This window comes from Schistosoma haematobium, chromosome 3 (assembly GCF_000699445.3).
Source record: "Schistosoma haematobium chromosome 3, whole genome shotgun sequence".
In the NCBI taxonomy this organism is placed as follows: domain Eukaryota; kingdom Metazoa; phylum Platyhelminthes; class Trematoda; order Strigeidida; family Schistosomatidae; genus Schistosoma; species Schistosoma haematobium.
In genome coordinates this window covers 6,696,862-6,716,431 of record NC_067198.1, presented here as the reverse complement: position 1 = coordinate 6,716,431, position 19,570 = coordinate 6,696,862, and the positions used below count along the sequence as shown (strand labels likewise).

The following is a 19,570-nucleotide window of genomic DNA, read 5'->3' as shown; positions in this document are numbered from 1 at the left end:
GTAGAACTCCGTACGTACGTACATCAGTTCGACTTGTTATACCACATTAGCACAGAGATACAATTGTCGATTCTACTCCCATAGTCGTAGAGGTAGTGAAAGTAGAAGCAGTGATCAGATACATTCGGGTTTCAAGATGTTATTCAAGGAGTATAATCGAGTGAAATAAATTGGGAAAGAGAAAAAAAGGAACATGAAGAATTCAGAAGATTAGAATTTGGGAGAACACAAAGAGTGGACGCACTTGCGCCATTGCAAACGATTTCGAGCCATGTCATTCACAGTCTCTAACCATCGGTTGCTATCGTCTCGCGGATCCCAACCAGATAGTCTACACCATCCAACATGCCTCAGTCCACCTGTCAGTGACTTCATGGATTTGATTCATGCTTTGATCTGGCCACCCCAATCTTTCTTCCAACCTACTCCTAAACACTACACCAACATTGCTTACCCACTCTCAATCACATTCTAGTGCTCGGCTGACGACTGTACAATCCACCATCCATCCGTCTCGCATTCATTTCATTAATCCATTATTGCATTTCACACATTCAACGCTCCACAACAATCAATTAATTTCATCACCAACCAGCACCATTGTCACCTACACAAATACAATATATATATATATCACAAGATAACCAAATATACTGTATCCACTACGACACAATAAATTCACAATAATTCACTCACATATACAGAATGTTTCAACACGACTCATTCTGACAGCCAAGGGAAACTCATCTTCACCACCATCCACACTTGAAATCATCTGTGCCGTCCGAAAACTCACCTGACAAACAAATATCAATTCATACCAGTCACAACTCACACCACAGCAAACACTGCTCCATTCAACAACATCTCACTTATAAATCAACATATACAAACATCAAACACAACTGCAGACAACAATCACTTGACCACAATCTTCCAACACAAAGCCAAATGCATACACACAGGAATATCACCTCTCACAACTACACTATACCAAGTCAAGGCGACACATGTTATCAACACATATCGTGGCTGACTTGCAGTCAATTTCAGAGGTACTTACTCAGTGAACTCAAGACTCGTCCACTGCGATTTAAGCCTCTGCAACATGATGCACACACAAACACACACACAACGCGTAACACTCTCAACAACAATAATCAATATCACACTGAAATCAACTCAACTACACCATCACCACTAACTACACACCGACCAAAAACACAAAACTACACAACACTAGAACACTTCACCTGGTCTTACTCATTCTCCATTTTTATTGCTTCCTGTACACCAATTGGTTCGGGTCCGCGTGATTACAGTAACTAATAGTTACAGACTTTGAATGACATGGCTAAAAAGCCGTTTGAAATGGCGCAGGTGCATCCATCCTTTGTCTTACACCGAACTCTGAGCTCTTCAATCCCTCATAACTTTTTCACTTCTTGTTTCACTAAGTCATATCCTCTTCAATAGTATCTTCGATGCCTAGTCTTTTTAATCACCACTAATACTTTGACTACCTCTACTATTCTGGGATTTCGCCTGACAATTCCATCTCTCTGTGCAAATGGGCCATGGCTACCTAAAACCATGTACAGACGTAACAAATTCTACGTCGCGACCGACCGACTGACTTCTCGCTTTGTTTCACTGTCATAAGACCAATAACGCCACTCAGTAGTGATGATCAATTTTAGAGGCTCTTGCACGGGGCACAGCAATATCGTATGTGCACCGGAATTAACACCTCTACCTACAATCATACCACAAACACACAACTATCCATTCACGACAACAGGACACAGTCGCGCACAAAATACCACACGAAACATATATTCAGGCATGCACGCACATATCGATACACATACATATATGTACATGTGGTTGTGCCTGTAGCTGTGTAAATATTTCACCAAATTAACATCTAGATTCATCTATTCGCTCAACAACCCAAACACATAGACGTCATTCTCATATTAACTACCTTCACATTCATTCATCCATTTATTCAGTCAGTCAGTCAGTCAGTCAACAACGTAGAACTCCGTACGTACGTACATCAGTTCGACTTGTTATACCACATTAGCACAGAGATACAATTGTCGATTCTACTCCCATAGTCGTAGAGGTAGTGAAAGTAGAAGCAGTGATCAGATACATTCGGGTTTCAAGATGTTATTCAAGGAGTATAATCGAGTGAAATAAATTGGGAAAGAGAAAAAAAGGAACATGAAGAATTCAGAAGATTAGAATTTGGGAGAACACAAAGAGTGGACGCACTTGCGCCATTGCAAACGATTTCGAGCCATGTCATTCACAGTCTCTAACCATCGGTTGCTATCGTCTCGCGGATCCCAACCAGATAGTCTACACCATCCAACATGCCTCAGTCCACCTGTCAGTGACTTCATGGATTTGATTCATGCTTTGATCTGGCCACCCCAATCTTTCTTCCAACCTACTCCTAAACACTACACCAACATTGCTTACCCACTCTCAATCACATTCTAGTGCTCGGCTGACGACTGTACAATCCACCATCCATCCGTCTCGCATTCATTTCATTAATCCATTATTGCATTTCACACATTCAACGCTCCACAACAATCAATTAATTTCATCACCAACCAGCACCATTGTCACCTACACAAATACAATATATATATATATCACAAGATAACCAAATATACTGTATCCACTACGACACAATAAATTCACAATAATTCACTCACATATACAGAATGTTTCAACACGACTCATTCTGACAGCCAAGGGAAACTCATCTTCACCACCATCCACACTTGAAATCATCTGTGCCGTCCGAAAACTCACCTGACAAACAAATATCAATTCATACCAGTCACAACTCACACCACAGCAAACACTGCTCCATTCAACAACATCTCACTTATAAATCAACATATACAAACATCAAACACAACTGCAGACAACAATCACTTGACCACAATCTTCCAACACAAAGCCAAATGCATACACACAGGAATATCACCTCTCACAACTACACTATACCAAGTCAAGGCGACACATGTTATCAACACATATCGTGGCTGACTTGCAGTCAATTTCAGAGGTACTTACTCAGTGAACTCAAGACTCGTCCACTGCGATTTAAGCCTCTGCAACATGATGCACACACAAACACACACACAACGCGTAACACTCTCAACAACAATAATCAATATCACACTGAAATCAACTCAACTACACCATCACCACTAACTACACACCGACCAAAAACACAAAACTACACAACACTAGAACACTTCACCTGGTCTTACTCATTCTCCATTTTTATTGCTTCCTGTACACCAATTGGTTCGGGTCCGCGTGATTACAGTAACTAATAGTTACAGACTTTGAATGACATGGCTAAAAAGCCGTTTGAAATGGCGCAGGTGCATCCATCCTTTGTCTTACACCGAACTCTGAGCTCTTCAATCCCTCATAACTTTTTTCACTTCTTGTTTCACTAAGTCATATCCTCTTCAATAGTATCTTCGATGCCTAGTCTTTTTAATCACCACTAATACTTTGACTACCTCTACTATTCTGGGATTTCGCCTGACAATTCCATCTCTCTGTGCAAATGGGCCATGGCTACCTAAAACCATGTACAGACGTAACAAATTCTACGTCGCGACCGACCGACTGACTTCTCGCTTTGTTTCACTGTCATAAGACCAATAACGCCACTCAGTAGTGATGATCAATTTTAGAGGCTCTTGCACGGGGCACAGCAATATCGTATGTGCACCGGAATTAACACCTCTACCTACAATCATACCACAAACACACAACTATCCATTCACGACAACAGGACACAGTCGCGCACAAAATACCACACGAAACATATATTCAGGCATGCACGCACATATCGATACACATACATATATGTACATGTGGTTGTGCCTGTAGCTGTGTAAATATTTCACCAAATTAACATCTAGATTCATCTATTCGCTCAACAACCCAAACACATAGACGTCATTCTCATATTAACTACCTTCACATTCATTCATCCATTTATTCAGTCAGTCAGTCAACAACGTAGAACTCCGTACGTACGTACATCAGTTCGACTTGTTATACCACATTAGCACAGAGATACAATTGTCGATTCTACTCCCATAGTCGTAGAGGTAGTGAAAGTAGAAGCAGTGATCAGATACATTCGGGTTTCAAGATGTTATTCAAGGAGTATAATCGAGTGAAATAAATTGGGAAAGAGAAAAAAAGGAACATGAAGAATTCAGAAGATTAGAATTTGGGAGAACACAAAGAGTGGACGCACTTGCGCCATTGCAAACGATTTCGAGCCATGTCATTCACAGTCTCTAACCATCGGTTGCTATCGTCTCGCGGATCCCAACCAGATAGTCTACACCATCCAACATGCCTCAGTCCACCTGTCAGTGACTTCATGGATTTGATTCATGCTTTGATCTGGCCACCCCAATCTTTCTTCCAACCTACTCCTAAACACTACACCAACATTGCTTACCCACTCTCAATCACATTCTAGTGCTCGGCTGACGACTGTACAATCCACCATCCATCCGTCTCGCATTCATTTCATTAATCCATTATTGCATTTCACACATTCAACGCTCCACAACAATCAATTAATTTCGTCACCAACCAGCACCATTGTCACCTACACAAATACAATATATATATATATCACAAGATAACCAAATATACTGTATCCACTACGACACAATAAATTCACAATAATTCACTCACATATACAGAATGTTTCAACACGACTCATTCTGACAGCCAAGGGAAACTCATCTTCACCACCATCCACACTTGAAATCATCTGTGCCGTCCGAAAACTCACCTGACAAACAAATATCAATTCATACCAGTCACAACTCACACCACAGCAAACACTGCTCCATTCAACAACATCTCACTTATAAATCAACATATACAAACATCAAACACAACTGCAGACAACAATCACTTGACCACAATCTTCCAACACAAAGCCAAATGCATACACACAGGAATATCACCTCTCACAACTACACTATACCAAGTCAAGGCGACACATGTTATCAACACATATCGTGGCTGACTTGCAGTCAATTTCAGAGGTACTTACTCAGTGAACTCAAGACTCGTCCACTGCGATTTAAGCCTCTGCAACATGATGCACACACAAACACACACACAACGCGTAACACTCTCAACAACAATAATCAATATCACACTGAAATCAACTCAACTACACCATCACCACTAACTACACACCGACCAAAAACACAAAACTACACAACACTAGAACACTTCACCTGGTCTTACTCATTCTCCATTTTTATTGCTTCCTGTACACCAATTGGTTCGGGTCCGCGTGATTACAGTAACTAATAGTTACAGACTTTGAATGACATGGCTAAAAAGCCGTTTGAAATGGCGCAGGTGCATCCATCCTTTGTCTTACACCGAACTCTGAGCTCTTCAATCCCTCATAACTTTTTTCACTTCTTGTTTCACTAAGTCATATCCTCTTCAATAGTATCTTCGATGCCTAGTCTTTTTAATCACCACTAATACTTTGACTACCTCTACTATTCTGGGATTTCGCCTGACAATTCCATCTCTCTGTGCAAATGGGCCATGGCTACCTAAAACCATGTACAGACGTAACAAATTCTACGTCGCGACCGACCGACTGACTTCTCGCTTTGTTTCACTGTCATAAGACCAATAACGCCACTCAGTAGTGATGATCAATTTTAGAGGCTCTTGCACGGGGCACAGCAATATCGTATGTGCACCGGAATTAACACCTCTACCTACAATCATACCACAAACACACAACTATCCATTCACGACAACAGGACACAGTCGCGCACAAAATACCACACGAAACATATATTCAGGCATGCACGCACATATCGATACACATACATATATGTACATGTGGTTGTGCCTGTAGCTGTGTAAATATTTCACCAAATTAACATCTAGATTCATCTATTCGCTCAACAACCCAAACACATAGACGTCATTCTCATATTAACTACCTTCACATTCATTCATCCATTTATTCAGTCAGTCAGTCAGTCAGTCAACAACGTAGAACTCCGTACGTACGTACATCAGTTCGACTTGTTATACCACATTAGCACAGAGATACAATTGTCGATTCTACTCCCATAGTCGTAGAGGTAGTGAAAGTAGAAGCAGTGATCAGATACATTCGGGTTTCAAGATGTTATTCAAGGAGTATAATCGAGTGAAATAAATTGGGAAAGAGAAAAAAAGGAACATGAAGAATTCAGAAGATTAGAATTTGGGAGAACACAAAGAGTGGACGCACTTGCGCCATTGCAAACGATTTCGAGCCATGTCATTCACAGTCTCTAACCATCGGTTGCTATCGTCTCGCGGATCCCAACCAGATAGTCTACACCATCCAACATGCCTCAGTCCACCTGTCAGTGACTTCATGGATTTGATTCATGCTTTGATCTGGCCACCCCAATCTTTCTTCCAACCTACTCCTAAACACTACACCAACATTGCTTACCCACTCTCAATCACATTCTAGTGCTCGGCTGACGACTGTACAATCCACCATCCATCCGTCTCGCATTCATTTCATTAATCCATTATTGCATTTCACACATTCAACGCTCCACAACAATCAATTAATTTCATCACCAACCAGCACCATTGTCACCTACACAAATACAATATATATATATCACAAGATAACCAAATATACTGTATCCACTACGACACAATAAATTCACAATAATTCACTCACATATACAGAATGTTTCAACACGACTCATTCTGACAGCCAAGGAAACTCATCTTCACCACCATCCACACTTGAAATCATCTGTGCCGTCCGAAAACTCACCTGACAAACAAATATCAATTCATACCAGTCACAACTCACACCACAGCAAACACTGCTCCATTCAACAACATCTCACTTATAAATCAACATATACAAACATCAAACACAACTGCAGACAACAATCACTTGACCACAATCTTCCAACACAAAGCCAAATGCATACACACAGGAATATCACCTCTCACAACTACACTATACCAAGTCAAGGCGACACATGTTATCAACACATATCGTGGCTGACTTGCAGTCAATTTCAGAGGTACTTACTCAGTGAACTCAAGACTCGTCCACTGCGATTTAAGCCTCTGCAACATGATGCACACACAAACACACACACAACGCGTAACACTCTCAACAACAATAATCAATATCACACTGAAATCAACTCAACTACACCATCACCACTAACTACACACCGACCAAAAACACAAAACTACACAACACTAGAACACTTCACCTGGTCTTACTCATTCTCCATTTTTATTGCTTCCTGTACACCAATTGGTTCGGGTCCGCGTGGTTACAGTAACTAATAGTTACAGACTTTGAATGACATGGCTAAAAAGCCGTTTGAAATGGCGCAGGTGCATCCATCCTTTGTCTTACACCGAACTCTGAGCTCTTCAATCCCTCATAACTTTTTCACTTCTTGTTTCACTAAGTCATATCCTCTTCAATAGTATCTTCGATGCCTAGTCTTTTTAATCACCACTAATACTTTGACTACCTCTACTATTCTGGGATTTCGCCTGACAATTCCATCTCTCTGTGCAAATGGGCCATGGCTACCTAAAACCATGTACAGACGTAACAAATTCTACGTCGCGACCGACCGACTGACTTCTCGCTTTGCTTCACTGTCATAAGACCAATAACGCCACTCAGTAGTGATGATCAATTTTAGAGGCTCTTGCACGGGGCACAGCAATATCGTATGTGCACCGGAATTAACACCTCTACCTACAATCATACCACAAACACACAACTATCCATTCACGACAACAGGACACAGTCGCGCACAAAATACCACACGAAACATATATTCAGGCATGCACGCACATATCGATACACATACATATATGTACATGTGGTTGTGCCTGTAGCTGTGTAAATATTTCACCAAATTAACATCTAGATTCATCTATTCGCTCAACAACCCAAACACATAGACGTCATTCTCATATTAACTACCTTCACATTCATTCATCCATTTATTCAGTCAGTCAGTCAGTCAGTCAACAACGTAGAACTCCGTACGTACGTACATCAGTTTGACTTGTTATACCACATTAGCACAGAGATACAATTGTCGATTCTACTCCCATAGTCGTAGAGGTAGTGAAAGTAGAAGCAGTGATCAGATACATTCGGGTTTCAAGGTGTTATTCAAGGAGTATAATCGAGTGAAATAAATTGGGAAAGAGAAAAAAAGGAACATGAAGAATTCAGAAGATTAGAATTTGGGAGAACACAAAGAGTGGACGCACTTGCGCCATTGCAAACGGTTTCGAGCCATGTCATTCACAGTCTCTAACCATCGGTTGCTATCGTCTCGCGGATCCCAACCAGATAGTCTACACCATCCAACATGCCTCAGTCCACCTGTCAGTGACTTCATGGATTTGATTCATGCTTTGATCTGGCCACCCCAATCTTTCTTCCAACCTACTCCTAAACACTACACCAACATTGCTTACCCACTCTCAATCACATTCTAGTGCTCGGCTGACGACTGTACAATCCACCATCCATCCGTCTCGCATTCATTTCATTAATCCATTATTGCATTTCACACATTCAACGCTCCACAACAATCAATTAATTTCATCACCAACCAGCACCATTGTCACCTACACAAATACTATATATATATATCACAAGATAACCAAATATACTGTATCCACTACGACACAATAAATTCACAATAATTCACTCACATATACAGAATGTTTCAACACGACTCATTCTGACAGCCAAGGGAAACTCATCTTCACCACCATCCACACTTGAAATCATCTGTGCCGTCCGAAAACTCACCTGACAAACAAATATCAATTCATACCAGTCACAACTCACACCACAGCAAACACTGCTCCATTCAACAACATCTCACTTATAAATCAACATATACAAACATCAAACACAACTGCAGACAACAATCACTTGACCACAATCTTCCAACACAAAGCCAAATGCATACACACAGGAATATCACCTCTCACAACTACACTATACCAAGTCAAGGCGACACATGTTATCAACACATATCGTGGCTGACTTGCAGTCAATTTCAGAGGTACTTACTCAGTGAACTCAAGACTCGTCCACTGCGATTTAAGCCTCTGCAACATGATGCACACACAAACACACACACAACGCGTAACACTCTCAACAACAATAATCAATATCACACTGAAATCAACTCAACTACACCATCACCACTAACTACACACCGACCAAAAACACAAAACTACACAACACTAGAACACTTCACCTGGTCTTACTCATTCTCCATTTTTATTGCTTCCTGTACACCAATTGGTTCGGGTCCGCGTGATTACAGTAACTAATAGTTACAGACTTTGAATGACATGGCTAAAAAGCCGTTTGAAATGGCGCAGGTGCATCCATCCTTTGTCTTACACCGAACTCTGAGCTCTTCAACCCCTCATTACTGTTTTTAGGTGTTCTTTTATTTGGTTACGTGCTGTGGATTATAAAATTTTATGTGCAGAGTTTTTATTTCATCATAATCCCATTATTCACCCGCGAATTTGCGGTCATACTTTAGCACGTTCACTCATGACCTTGATTTGTTTTATTTTGAATTCGCCGATTCTTTGGACAATTTTTAATTTTCGCATATCGTCTATTTAATAATATCTTTTCATAAATTTCATGTTCGCTTGGTTGTGTGTTTTTGTTTTTCATGTTCTTCTGTTTCTCATCGTTTGTTTTTCTTGATTTCACCAATAGAGTTTTGGTCCTGAATAATTTTAGGACCTGTGTAAATTTGTTCCTAGGCAGTTTTATTTCCAAAGGTATAACATCTGTCTTTTATCAACGTTACATTTTTGGTCGTTCGTCCACAAAATTCCTCCGGATGGGTTCTTAATTTTTTTGTGCGTAAGTGACTGACATTATTTCTACCACTCACCTACATATGATAAATTAAGACTGTTTATATCATTTTCGATTATGTCATTTTCTAGATGCCACTCGACAACCGAGGCTTTCTTTTCTATGCTGCCAAAAATGGGTTATGGTATGTCATTTCTAATACTTCAGGCGGCCTGCTTGAATATTTGGGCTACCTGTTCCTCCGATCTAGATATTTCATCAAGTTATCTGTTTTGTTGTTGTTATAGCACATCATTATGTCTATTGCGCACACAATCTATTCAGGCGCGTTTATGAAAAGTTTTCAACCTTTCGCTATACGGAATACAAAAAGGTACAATCAGCGACATCATGGTGGCCGGCAATATGCATTGAAACGAATGAACATTAATCAAATGTGGATTACCGAACTCCTAACATCTAACTGGTCATCATTCAAAATTTATCGTCACAATCGATCAAGGTATAAGAAAAGTAAACTTGTTGAAATACTTTATGCTGAGAATTCTATGTTGTACCAAAAATATAATGTTGAATAAAGCTTTTATTAATAATAATATTAATAATAATCAGTATCCCATTGTAGCAGTAAATAAATCCCCAAAATAAATAGCTCTGTAGCTCTTCGACATTGGATGCTGACCACATTAGTTTTAATGCACTCATCTAGCTGAAGGAGCTCGGTCATACATCCGCACTAGATCACGAGTGGTAACGCCGTGCTCAACATCCCCTGCAATCGCTAATCAGATTATTTCACACGATCCTCGATATATTGATAGCCTATCAAATATATATTCGAACCCCTTCACTTTTTTTATGTACGTTTAAATTTATGATGAATATTGGGACCGTCATTTTACCCAATTACTCTGTTTTGGTTTCAAACGTGCAAGGACGTGTATCTAACCCACCTAAACAGCTAATCTTCAGTGCAAACCTTAGTTTGGATCTTACAAATATAATCATATAAAAACTGATTTTTTCAATATTATACATAATGCCATGGAAAATCGAGATGAAACAAAATGTTGACCGGTGTCTTACGTGTAATAATCGTTTAAATGTTCTGGAAATCTTATTCTACTTCCAGAACGCGTTGTTTTAAGTTCATTTTCAGATATGGTCGAAGTATCATCTTGCGTGTTGGCTGTCGAATTAGGTATTATATGTGTGAGAGCCTTGTCGTTGAATTGTACCAAAGGAAAATCGACATGAACAGGATTTCGTTCTAAATATGCTGCTATGAGGTGAATGATGTTGGTGCCATTGTTAGTTCCGTTTTATTGATTATGTTGTACTTAGTTTCACACTGAATAACTTTGAAGGGTCCTTCGTGTACTGTTTCGATAGGTCTTCGATGTGAATCTCGACATAAAAAGACGTATGTACTATGTTGTAATTCAGGTTGAATGAAAAAACCAGTTGACTGCGATCGAGTGGAAACTGAACGCATTGCATTTGTAAGCCTGCTTGTGTAGGTGTTTAGATCCATATCCTTCGAAGATGACGGATCACTGAAATCTCCTGGACGTCGGAGTGTCGTTCCATAAACGAGTTCAGCCGCAATGTATCCGATGTCAGCTTTCACTGCATTGTGAATGCCTAGAAAGACGAGTGGAAGAGCATCAGTCCACTGTGAAACGTTTACAGCTGATATCGAAGCTTCTAGTCGTTCGTGAAAACGTTCTATCAACCCGTTTGCTTGTGAGTGGTAGGCAGTCGTTCGAAAGCGAGTGATTCCTAGAAGTGTAGTCAGACGACGGAAAAGTTCAGATTCAAACTGACATCCGCGGTCTGTAGTGATGGTTGAAGGGCAGCCGAAGTTTGCTACCCATCGTTCGACGAAGGTGCGGGCCACTGTTTCAGCAGTGATGTCCTTGATAGATACTGCTTCTGACCATCGCGTGAAACGGTCTACGCATGTTAAGAGGTAAGAGTATCCATTTGAATCTGGTAAAGGTTCTGCCAAATCCAGATGAACATGGTCGAAACGAGCATCGGGAGTTTTAAATGAGTCTAAGGGACATTTATTGTTTCTGACAACCTTAGTCTTTTGACAGCTTACACGGGAGCGTGCCCACTCCCTCACGTCTTTATTCATGCCAGGCCAGCAAAACCATTCTGCTATAAGCTTGATGGTTGCACGAACACCTGGATGAGAAAGTTGTGCAATGTGTTGAAGACATTGCGTCGATAATGCTTCGGCACGATTGGGCGATCCCTACCTGTAGATGTGTCACACAGTAAGGTTTCCTTACCTTTTCCCATCTGTTTGATGCGTAGTTTAAGGGTTGTAGACGATAACTCGTGCTGAAGATCACTGTCTTCTTTTTGAAGCTCGGTGAGTTTAAGAAGGTCGATCCCTTGGAAACTGTTCAAGGAGGTTATGCGAGGTAAGGCGTCTGCAACTACATTGTTTACTTCAGAGACGTGTTGAATGTCTGAAGTAAACTGCGAAATGTAGTCCAGTTGTCGAGACTCACGGGGAGACTACTTGTCTGAAGGAGAGCTTAGAGAGTATGTGAGTGGTTTATGGTCAGTGAAAAGAGTGAATTCATGACCTTCGATGTAGTGTTGAAAATGTCGTACAGCACAATACATAGCTAGGAGTTCTCTAACGAAAGTGCTGTACCTCTATTCAGTGTCTAGCAACCGTCTAGAGGAAAATGCCAAAGGTTGCCAGGAGTGATTAACCCATTGTTGTAAGACTCCTCCGATTGCTGAGTCGATGCGTCTACTGCGATGCTAATGGGTGCTTGATTGTCCTGATGCGCATTGTTACTTTCGCGATAAGTTCCTTAATTGTGGCGAATGCTTTTCGTGCGGTATCATCCAAATTAATAGATTTCGCATTTCCACGAAGTTGGTCGGTAAGAGGTTTCATAAGTAGTGCGCATTTCGGTATGAATTGTCTGTAGAAATTAAAGGGCCGTTAAACGTGCGTAATTGCTTGACGGTGGTCGGTTCTGTGTAATCCAGAATTGCCGCCACTTTGGTCCTAAGGGGTTGAATGCCTTGAGAATCTATAGTGTGTACTAGGAAGTCTAATGAATCAGCTCCGATTTGGCATTTCTGAATGTTTACAGTAATGCCATGTTTTTGTAGTCGGTCGAAATCAAGATCTAGATGCAGGAGATGCGATTCTCTGTCCGGACGTGTTATGAGGCAGTCATCAATATACGAATGAACGAAGTTGAGACCTTGAAAAACGTCATCTATGAACATTTGGAAAGTTTGTGCAGCTTTCCTTCGACCGAAAGGCATTCACAAAAATTCTTAAAGTTCGAAGGGAGTTATGATAGCTGTTTTCGGAATGTCGTCAGTGGCCATGGGAATTCGGTTATTTTCGAAAAGACAGTTGTGCCTTGTCACATCGTGATTGTGAGGCAACGAGTAACGATCGGGAATGGTTTTCGCATTCAATCGCCGATAGTCACCAGTCGGACGCCAGTCGTTTCTGTCCTTTGTAGGGACCATGTGCAACGGAGATGCCCATGGGCTGTTTGGCGGTTGGATGATTCCTAAGCCTATCATGTGGTCGAACTCGTTTTCGGTGTGTCCTAGTATACTTATCGAGTAGTGGTTGATAAAATGGGTCTATCGTATGCTTAATCGTGACTGGAGATAATCTGCAACCGGAAAAAGAAGTTACGCAAACAGCTAAATTAGTGTTTCCGTCTACTAGCCTCCTTTTTTTGCATGTCGATGATTAGATTATGGTGTCGTAGTAGGTCTATACCAATGACTGGCATAGAAACATCTGCAACAACGAAGACCCAGTCTATGCGTTTGCGTAAACTCACGTTAAGATAAACGTACCTTTTACCGTGTGTGGCGATAGGCTTTCCGTTTGCCACCTGTAGGTTTAAAACCGATTCGTGAAGCCGGTCGTTGGAATTCGCTGGGAGAACGCTAACTTCTGCTCTGGTATCGACGAGGTAGCGGACTTTCGTTATCACATCTGTGACGTATAACAGACGGCTATGTTCGTCGGCCACGATCGCTGTTAACGCATGCCGGTTGGAAGTTTCGTGAATCGTTTTTCGTGTCGGTTGATTTTAAGTTTGGAAAATTGCATGGTTTTCTGCGATTTCCGGAAGACATTCCACACTGGTTATGATAACAGCACCAGTCGGGGTTATCCGTCTCTCGTGGTCTAGAGATAGATCGCCTATGTGAAGTGCTCCTTCGCGGAGTGTGACCGTTTACGGTCATTACGAAGTTGCAGATAACGTGCCAGCGAATGACATAGTTCCTTAATGTCATTCTGGGTCGTTTGGGGCTTTTCCTTGGCTGAAAAAACCTCGATATTATAAGAGTTTGTGATTTCTAAGATGCGGTCGGCAGATGCAGCCAGTTCGTCTAAGGCGTTGTTGTGAAACGAGACAAGCACAGCTTGCACCTGTTGAGGAAGTTTGGATAAGAAACGTTGTTTAAATAGGCGATTATCGAAGGTTCTTTGGCCGATAACCTCTCTCATTCTTCGCAACATGCCCGTCGCAGAACCGTGTTGCAGGTCGATGTTACTGAGGAGCTGGTCTAACCTACGTAGATCAGTTAGGTCTTCTCATTTAAAAATAGATCGTTTCAGTTTTTCGTAAGGTTCAGAAACACCACTAGTAATCATACTAAGTGTAACGTACCTGTTGAATTCCCGCGGTAGTGCCTTGACTACTGCGAGGAATTGGGCACGTGTGTCGTTCACGCCGTGCTAGTAGAAGTCGGCTTCTGCATAGCAAAACCAGGCTTCGATGTTGTCTGGCCAGAAGGGCATCAGTTGGGACGAAGGTGGGGACATAGTCTTAAGCTTAAGTACCATGGGTGTCCGTTCCGTCATGTTGCAATATGAAGTACGAGAACGAACGAGTGAAAAAGAAATATTTATCCAAAAACACGGAAAAAACATCACAATATATAAAAAAATTAATATAAGGCAATGATATGTAGAATCCCAAAAAGGGACACACAGTTTGCAATTTGGTGTACCAGATCACGTCGGGTTCACCAATGGAAATGCCATAGGTATTTGAAGTTTGACAACGCTTTAGCCAGTAACACCTATTATGAAGCATACCCACCAAGTGAAGTCAAAAGGCAGAAGCGAAGAGGTTCGAAGATATATTTGATAGGCTATCAATATATCGAGGATCGTGTGAAATAATCTGATTAGCGATTGCAGGGGATGTTGAGCACGGCGTTACCACTCGTGATCTAGTGCGGATGTATGACCGAGCTCCTTCAGCTAGATGAGTGCATTAAAACTAATATGGTCAGCATCCAATGTCGAAGAGCTACAGAGCTATTTATTTTGGGGATTTATTTACTGCTGCACTGTAATATCTTTCCTTCCGACCACCGCCTGCCTAATTTCCAATTTTTAAGTTCCATTACCAAACAACAAGGATAACATCTCAGAAACCTACGGTGAGTTTAAGCTTTAAAATTTATGCAACCTTAATCTCGTTTCAGACCAGTCATACAGTGACAGCTACACAATTACCTGAACTCTTCCATTTGCACTATTTGTCACAATTGTTTTTTTATACGTCAAATCCATTGGATAATCCAGCCACTGAAAATAATTCAGGAGAGTTTAACTATTTTGCTGGATGATTTACCGTTTTTGTACTTACAATGTACATGTCTTCCTTAGACTAACCTTATATATTTCATACGAACCACTCTGTGATAATTAGTATTTGGATTATAGTAGGAACTAAGATTCCCAGAAACAACGCAATTAGATCAAGAAGTACTATATAAGCGTGAACGAATGTACTGTATTTAGAATTCGAAATCAAGCATTCAACAAGTACAAAAGAATCATTAGTCCATTGCAACACCACACACTCAAGGTGCTCCTAACATAAGATATATTTTATAACTTTATACTACAACGTACTACTATGAAAAACTGTGTAGTTTACAGATGATACAATTTAGTCCTAGGAACCATTTAACATTTCTTAGTCTCAGTTACCTTTGCCACATGTTTATAAATGTCACTAAGCTAACTACAGTAACTTCTTATGAAAAGTCTAAATTGTAGCTCGTCATATTCCTGACTGTAGCTCCACATTTCGTCTCAACTTAAAAAAATTTTTAGACCAAGTTTATTACTGTAATATTTCTAACCAACCGGCATGTTCACCTGACCTGTACATGCGTTGTGTTGTATTCCTATGCCCTTTAAATTTAACAGTCATTTGAGTCGTCCTTAACATTTTCAATAAAACCATCATTGCTATACTTATTTGGGCTTATGAATGGGGCTATCATAGGTACTATCGTGCTACACTGATATAATGACAAAACCATCACGTATTTGCTAATCAAACAAGCATCTAAAATCAACCCCGGAACCTACTATTGAAATCGACACTTGGTGAATAAATATTTGTGGATTGCAATTGGTAATATAATGCAGCAGCTCGGATCCGTTGATCCAACGAACTACTGATATTTCAGAAGCATCTAAAACAACAATATCTATTTCCCACCGGTGTGGTGTTTTCGGAATGAACTAATGATACCCTTGTACCTGATGAATGCTTGATTTCGAATTCTAAATACAGTACATTCGTTTGTGCTTATCCAGTACTTCTTGATTCGATTATGTTATTACTGAGATTCTTAGTTCATACTATAATTCAAATATTTATAAATACCACAACCGGCTAATCCTCAATTAACACTACAACCATTTATAATGGTTTCTGGATTTCATCATAAATCATTGTGGTGACTTGACAATCACGTAATATGACTGATAATATCGATGAAACTGTAAACAAAATCGGTCAACAAACTAACTTGTTGCTATCACTAAATAGTGTTTTTTTTCATTATCTTCATCCATTACAAATGATTACAGTGTGTTTCTCTGTCGGTTGCTCATGCAGTAAATATCTTAAAAACTTGTCAGTCTAACTGCAAGTTTGGCGATTAAACAGTAAGGAAGGGCATTCTCAGTTCATCCATAGTGGAAGATATTTAGCCGATGATTCCTGTCCGAAACTATGACAAAGGTTAATCTGAACCATAGCCGAAAATTCTAACGAAAAGAGACGAACAAACGCCACTAATTCAGTTTCAGTGAGAATGGATTGATGATAATATTTACATCGCTCCTACCCAGTTGACAATTCCCCTCTGTCGTTTTAAACAACGAACCAAAGAACAATAACATCGGGTACTGGAGACACTACCATCAGGTGAAAACAAAAGAGACGACTGCCACATGCTTTTCACGTGTGAGGACCTAGAGGTAACTGTGTTATTTTTACGATTCAATGATTCCAGTGTTTATCTTCAAAAAAGTTTATAACCTGCTAAAGGATCTGACTTATCTAGAGAAACCAATTTCATTTTCAAACAAATCTTCCAAGGAGTTAATACTTAGTCATGTGCGGTTTGCTAGCTTTGAATGCAGAGAGAGATCGAAATTTCATGAAATGATGAGACAAAATGATCGGAATATTAAGGACTTTACACTAGAATTACAGAAACAGGCTGCGACGTGCAATTCGGGAGGTCTGTTGGACACTCAACTTGTTGGTCGTTTGACTGCTGGAATGAATATTCTGAATTTAGGGAATTAATACAGAAGCCCTGAAATTCATTCCTAGGAATTAAAACGGCATTTAGTAACTGTTAGGCAGCACACGAGCTTGATTTTCGGTCGTTCTGATGAACTGCACTCTCGATGTCACTCAAGCTCGATTGTATTGAGTCACATCCCCGTAGAAATATGAAAAATGATTCAAAGAAAAATTGCAAAGAATGTAACGGGGGTGAGCACAAGTTTGGTAAATGTTTATCCTGTGGTAAATTTCACTCACGCAATTTATGTGCATTTCGTCATGCTAAATGCTTTAAGTATGATAAAATTGGAAACATCTAGTCTATTTGTAAATCTACTGTTCGTTTCGTCGAAAGTAATACCAAATTTTGTAATTTAGATCTCATTAATTTGGGTGATTCTAATTGGCATATGCTATCCTTGTTTACAACATCGAGTAATTCACTTGATATTTAGAGACGACTTTATCTGTCTAGTGGTGCTTTTCACGATTTTGATGTTGACACTGACAGTATCGCGTTCATCATTTAGGTTGGTAAGTTTAAGTCGTTAAATCTTGATGTTATAGTCAAGCCTTACAAGGTTTCTAATTCTAGTATTACAGGCCACTGTAGTGGCATTGGGCCATAACCACACAATCTTCAAAGCTAAACACAACACTACTCAGAAAGTAGATATTCAATATTTAACACGGAGAAATACCTAACAATGGAGAAGGCGCGAACAATGAATTAAATTAATTGGAATTGATCGAATGGCGTGGCTCGGCCATGCGGGCGTGGTCCCTGCTGAATATTACCTTATATCTTTTATTCATATTAAATATATTGTTCTTTCTCTAGCCTAAGCTTGTTCTTCATCATGTATTGGTAGTTGTTACGATACAGTGAGTTGGTGTAGACGATGATGTGACTTCCACGTAAGATCTTATAGATTAGGCAGTTATATCATGACAAATCTACAATTTTAGGATTAGGTCTATTATTAGAGCAGTACTAATATCATAGTAGACCATAGTTCTACACCACAAACATTCTATCCTTGGATATTGTAATTTGTTAGTCAGAGATGATGAACCTTCAATCATAAATTGTGAATTCTTCATTACTGATTGTGAGCCATCTATCATGGGTCCAAAAAATTCAAGAATGCTCCAGGGACAGATTTCATAACTAGACAAAACATACAGACTAGGAAGTTTGTGTTCTCAAATGGCAGAAATTTTCAAAGCCAACTTCGCAGCCCAAGTGAACCGGGAACCTACAAGTACAGAACATTCCTCAACTCCAGTGCCAACTAATGGCCAGGTTGATATCTGACAAACTCCCAGGTTAGTACTAGGAAAGACTAAAGTCCTTGCTCCCAAGAAGGGACAGTATCGGACATATAATTCTGGAACAGTGTACAGAAGCCATTAGTACAACGGTATGCGACCTGTTCAAGCACTTTCCAGAATCACACCGGGTGAATGGAAACAGGCTACTCTCTCCGATCTTCATAGAAGGAGATAAAAGAGACTCAGCCTCCTACAGATCAGTAGCATTACTCCTAGTACTGTTGAGGGTGCTGGAAGGACTGAACAATGACCAAGTGGTCGAGTACATGAATAAAAAACAGCGTCCCCCATAAAATCCAACACAGGTTTAGAGAAAGCAGGTCATGTAGGTCCAGTCTCTCATAGTGAAGTTCAACCATGTTTGATGTGAGGCAGTTACCCACCGAAGATAATGGAAGATGGCTGAGTAACATCTTAAAATTGGTTGGAGTTAGGTATTAACAATGTTGGATCGTGGCTCAGTGGTCTGGAGGTTAAGCGTCCGTGCGTGGGATCGTGAATGTGCACTGCTCACTAGTCCCATACTGAAACAGAACGGTTGCCAAGTGCTCCCAGGTTTTCAGTGGTGCTCCAACATTGATTGGTTCATAATCTAAATAGATAAGAATTATAGTTAACTAGTCTC

At 40.3% G+C, this 19,570-nt stretch overlaps 1 protein-coding gene across 1 annotated transcript; it reads left to right on the top strand.

Moving 5' to 3' along the window:
• The first annotated feature begins 17,117 nt into the window (after positions 1-17,117).
• On the top strand, positions 17,118-18,408 carry MS3_00000024 (uncharacterized protein). Its single transcript, XM_051207960.1, has one exon. It carries the CDS (start codon positions 17,320-17,322, stop codon positions 17,626-17,628), a length of 309 nt encoding a protein of 102 aa, XP_051068798.1. The 5' UTR covers positions 17,118-17,319; the 3' UTR covers positions 17,629-18,408.
• Positions 18,409-19,570: the final 1,162 nt, after the last annotated feature.

Excerpts from the sequence above, each read along its gene's own strand:
- MS3_00000024 (XM_051207960.1), top strand. The coding sequence starts at position 17,320 with ATGATTCCAGTGTTTATCTTCAAAAAAGTTTATAACCTGCTAAAGGAT.